Source organism: Peromyscus leucopus, chromosome 8b (assembly GCF_004664715.2).
Source record: "Peromyscus leucopus breed LL Stock chromosome 8b, UCI_PerLeu_2.1, whole genome shotgun sequence".
Taxonomy (NCBI): domain Eukaryota; kingdom Metazoa; phylum Chordata; class Mammalia; order Rodentia; family Cricetidae; genus Peromyscus; species Peromyscus leucopus.
In genome coordinates, this window is record NC_051086.1 from 60868070 (window position 1) to 60880206 (window position 12137).

General features: G+C 36.8%; 1 protein-coding gene across 3 annotated transcripts in view; it reads right to left on the reverse strand.

Annotated features, from left to right (window-relative positions):
• Positions 1 to 12137, reverse strand: part of Taok1 (TAO kinase 1) — a 116377-nt gene that overhangs the window by 35888 nt on the left and 68352 nt on the right. For 2 of the 3 annotated variants that reach the window (XM_028866822.2, XM_028866821.2), the window contains exons 6-10: positions 11619 to 11715; positions 10044 to 10157; positions 8218 to 8309; positions 2158 to 2251; positions 272 to 353 (exon numbers count right to left, since the gene is read on the reverse strand). In XM_028866822.2, coding sequence (XP_028722655.1) covers positions 272 to 353; positions 2158 to 2251; positions 8218 to 8309; positions 10044 to 10157; positions 11619 to 11715 — 479 coding nt within the window. Of the gene's footprint in view, positions 1 to 271; positions 354 to 2157; positions 2252 to 8217; positions 8310 to 10043; positions 10158 to 11618; positions 11716 to 12137 lie in introns of those variants that run through there. The other variant, XM_037200857.1, reaches the window with a different exon arrangement.

A 12137-nucleotide genomic window follows, 5' to 3' on the forward strand; every position in this document is an offset into this window, starting at 1 on the left:
ACTACAAAGCCTTTATCACATGTGTTTATTATTTACGAAGGGGGAAACACAACACAGACATGTATGCTGAAATTAGTTCTCTCCTCTCATCATGTGGATTTTGGAGATTCAATGAAGGTTGTTAGCTTTGGAAACAAGTGCCCTTACTGAGCTATGTCACTGGCCCCAAATATAGTATTTTAGTAAAAACCAACATAGTTAATCCTGACTGAGTAAAAAAAGCGTTTTAAAATTATTTCTTAAGGGTTAAAACAAAGTTTTACAGACTGACCTTTAAAAGTTCCTCTGAAGTAGGGCGATCTTGAGGGATTTTCTGGAGGCAAGAATCTACAAAGTTGCGAAAATAATCAGACCTATTGTAAAGAAAGTATCAAGTGAACATATTGCTATTTCCTTTAAAAACACATTCAAAAAGGCATAAACCTACTCACAGGAGGAAGAATGGAAAAGAAATGATAATATAATTTCATCTATTCAAAGATATCTAAAGCAAAAAAATGACTCAACATTTTTCAAAAATAGATTTGCACAGATCATTTAAAAATCTTAGGCTAGGGGTATAGTGCCACGATAGAGTATATACTTGGCTAGAAAAAAAAATCTTGTTCCCACATATTTACCTATCAGAAACAATTCGATATTTAATCAAAAGGAAGAAAGGCCGTCCAGAGTTTTTCACCATTTAAATACGCTTTCCCACATTCCTTCCCCTTTCAGTATTGCCTTATTTGTGCTTTGGACTGTTTTCTATAGAAGCTGTTTTAGAATATAACTCTTACTCCCTCTGGAGAAGAGCATTTGTTTGTTCTGTTTTTCAAGACAGGCCTTCTCTGCGTAGTCATTCTGCAGACCAGGGAAGAAGAGCATTTCTAAACACCTGAGCAGTTGCTGCCCCTGACCAAAAGGATAAGATTTCCATTAAATCTAGAAAACCAATAAAGGTATATTTTAAAAATATTAAAAGCCTGTTATGTGTCATGGGAGCTCAGTGGATCACTCAATAAATAATTACTCCATCAATGTTTATCTCTAATATTAAAAGAGTAACGTTTTTTGTTGTTGTTGTTTGTTTTTTGAGATAGAGTTTCACACTATAGCCCAGGCTGGCTTTGAATTTGAAGCAATCCTCCTGCCTCATCCTCCTAAAAGCTAAGAGCATAGAAAATGAGACTTGTTTTTCATTGCACAAGTGGTCATAAGTAAGAGTTTACCATACCTCTCAGAAGAGACCTCAGGCACTGGACTTTTACATAATGTTGGAACTGGTAGAGACTATGGGAACTTTCAGAGATGAAATAATGTATTTTGTATTATGAAATGAACAGGCAAGTTTAGGGGAAAGAAGTGTGATGCTGACAAGGGGTGGAATAGTAGTCATTAATCCTACCAACTGGACAGAATTTAGAATCACCATGGGAACACACCTCTGAGGGGGTCTATGAGGGTGCTTCCAGAAAGGTTCAACTGCAGAAGACTCACTCTGAATGCAGGTGGCACCATGCCATGGGATGGAGCTCCATTATCATCTCTTTCTAATTCCTCACTGAGGACACAATGTATCAAGCTCCTACCACTAATGCCTTCCCTTCACAATGGACTACATCCTCTAACTGTGATCCCAAATAAATTCTTCCTTCTTTAAGTTGCCTTGTCAGGTAAATTGTTAAAGAAACTCGAAAAGTAACTAATATACATTCTTTTTTTTAACTCATAACAATTCTAGTCTAAACTTGTTAATAATCTCTTCTCCACATACTACTTTACATGAAGTTTTATCAAACTAAAGACTACACACCAGAAGAAAAATCAGAGCAATGAGAACATAGTTAGAACATTTCCAAGGTTTTAAATAACCTAACAATTTTGAAAGAATCAAACCATTTTACCTATGTCTTATACAATATAAATGATAATCTATTCTTCATACAATTATCACAACAGGTTATAGCTGTGCATTTTAGTTATAAAAATTAATGCTTAAAAATGCTATTATTACAGTTATCTGTGCTCCTAAAATTTAATAGAAAAGTAAACCTACTTTCTTTTCAGTAAGTACATTTACTTACATAAAATTAAGTCATCTTGATAATGATTTATATTTTATCAATATTTACAAAATTTTCAAAATGTTAATCAATATCTTGTGGGAATACTCACCATTCATTAGACTGTAGTGTAGGGGATTCATTTTGGGCTATGTGATATAAGGCACTCATTGCATTCATATTAAATAAAGGAGGCTTCCTCTCCGCTATAAAAGAGAGGAAACCTTTCTGTTAAAATGTGAATATATAAAAATACTAAAATGTTAATCAAGTTTTTAAAGAAGATATTTTCAAAACAACTTTAAGCTTAATAAAAAATTGTTGTAGATAGAAAACCTTTTTGTTTTGGTTTTTTGAGACAGGGTTTCTGTGTAACCCCAGCTGTCCTGGAACTTGCTTTGTAGACCAAGTTGGCCTTGAACTCACAGGGATGCGCCAGCCTCTGCTCCCCGAGTGTTGGGATTATAGGTGTGTACTATGACACCTGGCTACAAAGAACCCTTTAAAAATATTAGATTTATTTTATGTATGTGAGTGGCCTGTTTTCACGTATACTGTAAGTGAGAATTAGACCCCATTACAGACGGTTGTGAACCACCATGTGGTTGAACTCAGGACCTCTGGAAGAGCAGCCAGTTAGCTCCCTTAACAGCTGTGCCATTTTTTTCTGCCCCTACAAAGAACTTTTTTTTTTTTTTTTTTTTTTTTATTTTTTGAGACAGGGCTTCTCTGTCAAACAGTTCTGGCTGCCCTGGAACCCACAGAGATCCTTCTGCCTCTGCCTCCCGAGTGCTGGAATTAAAGGTGTGCACCACCACTGCCTGGCAACAAAGAACTTTTTAATGTAACTCAGTTGAGATAAACTACTTGTTCTGATGGCCCACCATCCCTAAACATATCAATATACAAGAACATTTTCATAAAAGCCATACGATATGCATTAAATTGTGCCACCTAATGGTGTTAAAGTCACCTGGTACCAAACCGCACTGAAGTTTGGTTCCAAAGCCTCAATCATGCTATAGGTAGTTTTAATCACTTGCGCCTATCAAAGAATCAGGTCACTGTACTGAGTCCTCACATTCAGACAGAAAACTGTTCATATTTCCCTATTATTTGGGGAGGGGGGTGTGCACGGTTATGCATGCTTTTACATATGGATTCGTGCCTTCTTCTATTGCCCTAACACAGGGGTCTTTTTTCCCCCCTTTGGTTTTTCAAGAAAGGTTTGTTGTGTAGTCTTGGATGTCCTGGAACTAGCTCTGTAGACCAGGCTGGCCTCAAACTCAAGAGATCCACCTGCCTCGCTGGGATTAAAAGTGTACACCACTACCACCTGGCAACACGGGTATTTTCTGAACTTAGGAAGCTGAAGGTAGGTGAATCACCATTGTTTGGAGCCAAGCTGGCCACACTCCTTCCCTTTAAGTATTATCTTATTTGTACTTTGGACTGTTTTCTATAGAACATGTTTTAGAACATAACTCTTACTCCCTCTGGAGAAGAGCATTTGTTTGTCTGGTTAGTTTGGCTGGCTAGCAAGTTCTAGGTACTTGCCTGTCACTCACACTTAGTGCTGGGATTATAGTCACCCCTAGATTTTGACATGATATTGACATGAGTGCTAAGAATTTGTACTCAGGCCATGTTTACAAAGCAAGTGCTCTTATCCACAGAGCCATCTCCCCAGGCCCTCTATTTTCTTTTATTTTTATTGCTACTTTTAAATTACCTGTTTGTGTCTGTATAGGGGTATGCATACAAGTGGAGATATCCATATAAATCAGAAGAGGGTATCAGATCCTCTAGAGTAGTATGAGCTCTTAACTGCTAAGGCATCTGTCTAGTCCCCTACATCACTTTTTAATAATCAATACTAATCTTTACTTCTCATTCACAGTCCCTACCTTTGATTTTACTTTTTAGACAAGGTCTCACGTAATAGCCTAGGCTATCCTGGAACTCACCATGTGGCCAGCTTATTTCCAAACAATGGTGATTCACCTACCTTCAGCTTCCTAAGCTTTAGGATTATAAATGTGATCTATCATACCTGGTTTCTCCCATCCCTAATATCAGATATTTGTATCTTCTTTTTCTAAGCAAAATGAAAAAAGATTTATCAATTTTAATGATCTTCATAAAGAATTAGATTTTAGTTTCAATGATGCTTTCTAGTTTTCAATTTTCTGTTTAACTAAGTTTTATTTTGATCTTTATTATTCTGTCTTGTTTATCCTGAGTTCAGATTATTCCCTTTTTTCTGCTTTCTAAAATGTGAAATTGGGGGAGACGGCTCTGTTGTTGGTTGTTTTGTTTTTTTTTTTTTACTCTTCTCTTTTGGGGGGCCCGCCACCCAGCTCCCAAATAAATCATACACGGAGGCTTGTTCTTAATTATAAATGCCTGGCCTTAGTTTGGCTTCTTTCTTGCCAGTTTTCCTTAACTTATCCTGTCCACCTTTTGCCTCTGGGCTTTCCCCATTTTCTTACTTCTGTGAATCTTACTCTTACTCCTTGGCTTGCTGTGTAGCTGGGTGGCTGGCCCCTGGAGGCTTCCTCCTTCCCTGGCTTCTAGTTCCTTTTTTTTCCCTCTCAGTTTTCTCCTTCTATACATATTCTCTGCTTGTCAGCCCCACCTATCCTTTCTCCTACCTTGCTACTGGCCAGTTCTTTATTAGACCATGAGGTGTTTTACACAGGCACAGTAACATAGTTTCACAGAGTTAAACAAATACAACATAAACAAAAGTAATACTCCTTAAAATAATATTCTACTACATGGCTCAGTGGATGAAAGTACTTGCTACCATGCCTATAACCTAAGTTCAATCCCCAAAACCCACATGATGGAAGGAGATAAAAGACTCCCCTCAGCTGTACTTTGATTCCCCTGCATATACACAAGTGTAGACAGCCAATGACACCAGAAGAGGGTGTCAGATCCCCTGGTGCTGGAGTTACAGGCAGTTGTGAGACACCTGATGTCAATGCTGGGTGGCTCTTAACAGCTAAGTCATCTCTCTGATCCATTTTTTACATCTTCTCAGTAGACAGAATTAAAAGACACATGCATAAACTTAACAGACATACACAACACATTCCTTTCTACATTATTATTGAAAATAGCCAGGTGTGGTGGTGCATGCCTTTAATCCTAGCACTTGGGAGACAGAGTCAGGCAACCTGGACTACATGAGACTCTGTTTCAAAAAAGCAAAATCAAACAAACAAAAAACCAAACAAAAGAAACAATAATTCAGCATTTCATCTCAAATTCCAATCCCAAACTACAGAATTTGTTACACTGTACTTTAACAATGGCAAGTCTTATTCCTATTACTCCTCTCTTTCCTTTCCCTCCATCTTAGTCTCATTCTGCAGGGCAGGCTTACCTAGAATTCATGACAATCCTCTTATTTCAGTCTCCCAAGTGCTGTGATTATAGGCATGAATCATCATACCAAGCCTTTAATGTTTATTTGATAATCTGCTTTTGTGTATAGCCAGGGTAGCATTTCTGCTACCATTCTCTGCCAATGCCCCATTCCAAACACAGTGAGAATAACTTCTTTTCTGTTTCTGACCACCTCAGGCAAACCAAGTCTCTTCTTTGCAGTGAGGAATGCCTCATTAGGGGAAATCCATCATTTTTATTAGGCTCTATCACTATGCTTGGTTAACCCAAAATATGGATTGCCTCTATAGATACTAACTCTATACTTCCCTACTCTCCTTGATCCCTGCTAACTCTCAGCTATCTCTAGGAATGAATGCATTAGTAACTCTACCAGACCTTTTAATCTCCACACTGGACCTTCCTCTTGTATATATACTCTTTATCCATTTCTGATTTCGCACTATGCTACAGGAGCTCACTTCTACATTCAAGCCTGACATCCACCTAGGTTAGCATGCTTAGTTCACTGGCTAGCGGGTATCTATATTCTATTTCACATAGTAGCTTTAAAACTACTATAGGGAGTCAAGCGGTAGTGAGGCACACCTTTAATCCCAGCACACCAGAGACAGAAGCAGGAGGATCTCTTTGAGTTCTAGTCCAGCCTGGTCTACATGGTAAGATCCAAGATTTTAAAAAAGCAAATTCTTTTTTTAATTCAGTGTATCCCTATGTAGTCCAGCCTGATTTGGACATCACTATGTAGGCCAAATAAAGATCCTCCTAAGCCTTCCACCCAAATGCTGGTATTACCATATGTGCCATCAGGACTTTATCTCACTTTTTTTTTCTTTTCTTTTTTTTTTTTAATTAAGAATCTCATGTAGCCCAGGCTGGGCTCTAAATCATCACGTAGCTGAGTATGACCTTAAACTCCTGATTCCCGTAAGTGATGAGATTATAAGCATATGCTACCATGCTTGGTTTCTGGGTTACTGGTATCAAACACAAGGCTTCATGAATTCTACGTTCTACCAACAAAACTATCCTCTACTTCTCACATTCTTGTAAGCTACTATTTAAATTTCATTTAAACAAAATAATCATTTATCTGATTATTATTTTTTAAAAAACAGGCGCTCACTATATAGCCCTGGTTGGCCTGGAAGTTAACTCTCACTATGTAGGCCAAGCTGGTCTCAAACTCACAAATTCTGCCTGCCTCTACTCCCCAGTGCTTGGGATTAATTAATAAAGGCATGATGGTATATGCATGGCCATTTTTTTTTAATTTCAGAGGTCTTATTGCTTATTATTGTGTGTGCATTTTTTCCCAACTGCAACCTACACTGCATACCTACATTACTATGGTTCCACTTGAATAAAGTCTGGCTTGCTGTCTTTTGCAGGTCTTACTAAATTTCCCAGGTTACTCTGAGTCCACTCTCTTGTCAGGCAGACTTTGAATCTGTAATCTTCCTGCCTTAGCCTCTATCCTAACAGGAGTCAAGGCCTACCCAACCAAGGACAGCTTGGACATCTAATTTCTAAACTTAAAAGTAACTAACTTGCAGAGTGGTAATGGTGTACGTCTTTAATCCCATCATTCAGGATGCAAAGGCAGGCAGATCTCTGTGAGTTCAAGGGCAGCCTAGTCTACAAAGAGAGTTCCAAGACAGCCAGTGCTGTTACACAGAGAAATCTTGTCTCAAAAAACAAACAAGCAAACAAAAAAAGGTAACTAATATATAGTGAATAATTCATGGATAATTAAGAAACCTTCTACGGATCGTAAATATGGTAATATTAGGTACATTCTAAGTGTTAAACAAACATTAATTAATGTCAGACACAGATATTTAAGACCATAGTGAAAAATTATTTTGGAACTAATTTAACAGCAAATATATTTAATCTAATATATGCTAGGTTAACTAAATTATCAGATAATCAAAGCAAAAGCTTTATATGATTTATTTCTCCCTTTAAATCTGAGGCTGAAGAGATGGTTCAATGGCTAAGAGAACTGGCTGCTCTTCCGGAAGACCTGAGTTCAATTCCCAGCACCCACACAGAGGTTTGGAACCATCGGAAACTATAGTTAAATCACTCAACAGAATGGTTTTAGACCAAAGCGTTGTAATTCACATCAGCCTAGCAGAGAGCATCTTTTCCTTTGTCTTTGAAGAGAAACTTAAAGTCTCTTTTAGCTTAATGTTTGATAACAGACTTTTGGACGGTCTTTAGTAATTCTTCCATTGTATATTTTTTTTCTCAGTTTCCAACATGTGGGATTCTGAATAAACACAAATAGGGAGAATTTTGTTCCTTTAGGGGAAAAAAGCGCATCCAGCCTAATTGCTGTAGTGCTGGGAATCCCATAGCCAGCATTAGTATGCCAATATCAGGACAGAGGCCAGAGTTGTTACTGGCACCTTCATTACACTCTCCCTGCACATGCATGGAACTCACACATACATTCAGACAAAAGTATTCATACACATATAACCAATTAATTTTTCAAATAATTGAGATCTAAGACCAAAATCCAATTTAATATGGTGATTGAAATAAAATATTGGATCAAAATTTAATTCAGCTAGGTGTGGTGGCTTACACTTTTAATCTTAGCACTCAGGAGGCAGAAGCAGTTGGATCTCTTTGAGTTTGAGGCCAGTCTGATCTATATAGCAAGTTAGAAGCTAGCCAAGGTTATAGAGTGAGATCCTATTTCAAAAAAACTTAATCCCTAGTAATAAAAAATGATGCTTACCTAATTCAATACATGTTATTCCAAGAGACCATACATCAACTTTGCCATCATACTGTCCTTCATCCATGGCTAAAATTACTTCTGGGGCCATCCTAAAACATACAATATTCAATCAACTTAAAAGTTTGAGAACTTAAGTTCCATCAACATAAATAACATTGAACTCCAGCCAATATATGTAAACATAAAATTTTTTACAATGGGAAGCAAATTAGAAGTTGTGATGTAAGGAAAATAAAAAGTTGTGACATACATAGTTAGCAATGCTCAGAAAACATGATACTTATATTCCCACCATCTGCCATGACCATTTAACAACATTCCAAAAGGAAAATACCAAAGCAGGGTTATCTCAGAATCTCATTATAAAATTCTAATCCTTGTTTGAAATATTGAAGTTTACCATGGGCAACAAACACTGTCAGCTGTTTTACCTGAGATGAAAAGGAAGGCACAAGGCCTAGCCACAAAATTGTATCCTGACCCTTTAATGTTTCTTTTAGAAACTGGACAGTCACAGACGTCTCTCAAGTATGCTTTTGAGACTTTACAGCCCAGAGCAATGTACAGTTGAAACAAGTCTTTTATAAAATAAGAAGGGAGATTTCAAACATAGATTTAAAAAAAAAAAAAAAAGATTGAGTGAACCAAAGGTACTATTTTTAGAATCTACAAAGGTAATACATGGAAGTTTAAATAGCTGAAAAATTATTTCCTTCAAATTTTCACTGACAGATACATATAAAATTATTCATAAACCAGAACAGATATTACCTAGAATTTCATTAAAAAAAAATACCTGGGGTAGAAAATAGGGAGGGCAAAATTAACTATGTGATAAGGTTATAGGGCTGGGTAACTGGGATGAAAAATGTCACCCATACTTCTATTTTTATGTACATCTGAATTCCTCAAGCAGAAAATTCCAAACAGCAAAATCCCTCCAATTGAGCTACCAGTCTAAGCAGCAATATAAAGTAAATTTGCTCACATAAAACAGAAGCAGGAGGATCAGGGATGCACATCACCCTCAACTAAATATAGGGAGTTTGAAGCTAGCCAGAGCAACAGGAGACACAGTCTCAAAAAAGAAGTGGTGCTGCTGCAGCAGTTATAAGCATCGCTGCTCTTCTGGAGGACCTCAGTTTGGTTCCCAGCATCCACATCAGGAGGCTCATCTGTAGAGTCACCTGTAACTTCAGTCCTAAGGGTTCTGATTCTGGTACATGGGTACCCCATACATGTGGCACACATATACCAAGACACAAATTTCACAAATTTATTTTAAAAAGTAAATTTTAAGAAAACTTGTTACTGTTTATAGTGTGTCTATTTCCTCTATTTGAATGTTAACAACATTTTACTCTCATACCTAATACAGAATACAGTGAATAACAGGAAAACAAAGTGGCAAGGATTAAAAAGATGAAAAGGGAAAAGAAAAAAAAAAGCATCGCAAGGACAAACCTGCAAATCTGTATTTTAAGTATGAAACATAAAGTAAAAAATATCAAAAATGATAGTATATTTTCAGGAAAATGACATCTTAGAGAGAATAACATCTGGGGGCTGGAGAGATGACTCAGAGGTTAAGAGCACTGGCTGCTCTTCCAGAGGTCCTGAGTTCAATTTGCAGCAACCACATGATGGCTCACAACTATCTACAATGAGACCTGGTTCCCTCTTCTGGCCTGCAGGCATACATGCAGGCAGAACACTGTCTACATAATAAATAAGTAAATCTTAAAAAAAAGAAAGAAACGAAGTATAGTAACATACTGCTTACTTTAATTATGAGGATCAATACCAGATAAAACCATTCTTACCAATATGGTGTTCCCACAAAAGAATTGGCAGGGGAGGCCATGGAAGCAGATCCAAAGTCAGCAAGTTTCACCTGGCCTGGCTCTGTCAGAAGGATATTTCCTGCTTTGATATCTCTGGTTTAAGGGACACAGAAAATTAGTTAACTTCCCTGCATTAGATTGTGTTTAAAAACAATAAAAAACAAAATGTTGTCAGACAGTAGAAAGGAAATATAAAATAATCAAGTACTGCAATAATTTCATAGTGATAATAAAATCAGACAACAAAAACAGAATTCAAGTAAAAATACAGTAAAAATTAAGAGAATACTTAACAAAACAAAAAAGTCAGGCAACTGTATCACACTATGTGTGTTTGAGCTTGTTTATTAGTATGACAATGGCTTTGAAAAATATAATAATCATTTCATGATTTCGTAATATTTCCAGGTATCCCTTTTAACATTTTTGTTTTCTTTTCTTTTTTTCCTGGTTTTTTGAGACAAGGTCTCTCTGTACAGCCCTAGCTGTCCTGGAACTCACTCTGGAGATCAGGCTGGCCTTGAACTCACAGAGATCCACCTGCCTCTGCCTCCCACAAGCTGGGATTAAAGGCGTGAGCCACCACCACCTGGCATTAACATTTTAAGAATACAGAACCTTATCTTCCAAACTTGTTAATAACAAAGAATGAACCATTCTCAAGCTTCCACATAGTTCTGGATTAAAATGAAATGAAAACTGAAACACATGGATAATACACTATCAATGCCCCCCCCCACTATCCAAACTAAACTATATGGATATTTACACAACAGGAATATATGTTCCATAGATGCTACAATAAATACTTAAGTGCTTTTGTGTGTGTGGTGCTGGGAATTAAATCCTAGATCTTATGCACAGTGAGGCACTGTGGAGATGAGAAATCATATTCCAATTCTGCCACTCACTCACTTGCTACCATAGAGATTTCTCTTGGACTGCACTTACCCTCATCTAAAAATAATGACAATCCATTAACCCCAAATGACTGTACTGCATAGTTCAATATTTACTGTCTGGATCACATAATTTTTGAAATGCTAATATCTATCTGAAAGTCAAAACTAATAGCAGTGTTAAAAATTACATCAAAATGGTTTTTGTCCATGTCACAGAATCAATGGAACAAATCTGTCATTATCAGTTATCAGGAAGACAAAAGAGCCATTAAATTCAAGTTCTAATCTATTTTGGCTTTGCAATCTTAGGGAAATTTTAGTCACAAATTAGAGCATCGATTTACACAGAAAGACAGACTCTATGATCCCTAATGCCCCTTCCAGTTTGCAAATTAGGTAATTCTACAATTAAGTTCCATAAAATACATATGCTTTAGGAAACATAGCGGCACACATAGGCAAAAATAAAAATTATCCTAACAGACATGTATACTATCCTATTTAGACGTGAACAGTCTAAATAGTGTTGAGTTTATATAATTCTTTTTGGCTCAAGTAAACAAAAATTTCAGAGACATTGAACTGTAGGGATGATAAATTCAACAAACCATTTATTTGCTTGTCAATATATGATAATTTTTGAGTCACTTACCTATGGATCATGGTATGAGAATGTAAATAAGCTAATCCCTGGAGAGCACCATGTGTAATTGCTGCTATTTCCACTTCTTGTAATGGCTTTTTATGAACTGAGAAAAAAAATTTATTTGAAAGTAATCACATAGAATATTCTTGTTTAAAAAATATATAGGGATAACGAGACAGGATAGCGGGTAAATGTGGAAGCCTGAGAATCTGAGTTCAATGTGCTAAACATATATAGTGGAAGGAGAAAACTAACTCCTTCAAGTCATCCTCTGGCTTCCACACATGCACTGTGGTGAACATGCACAAAAATGCAAACAGATACACATATAAAACAAAGAAAATTTTAAAAAAAAAACTATTTTTAAATAAATACTAAAAATTGACACATTGAGCCGGGCAGTGGTGGCGAATGCCTTTAATCCCAGCACTCAGGGAGGCAGAGGCAGGTGGATCTCTGTGAGTTCAAGGCCAGCCTGGTCTACAGAGAGATCCAGGAAAGGTACATAGAGAAACCCTGTCTCAA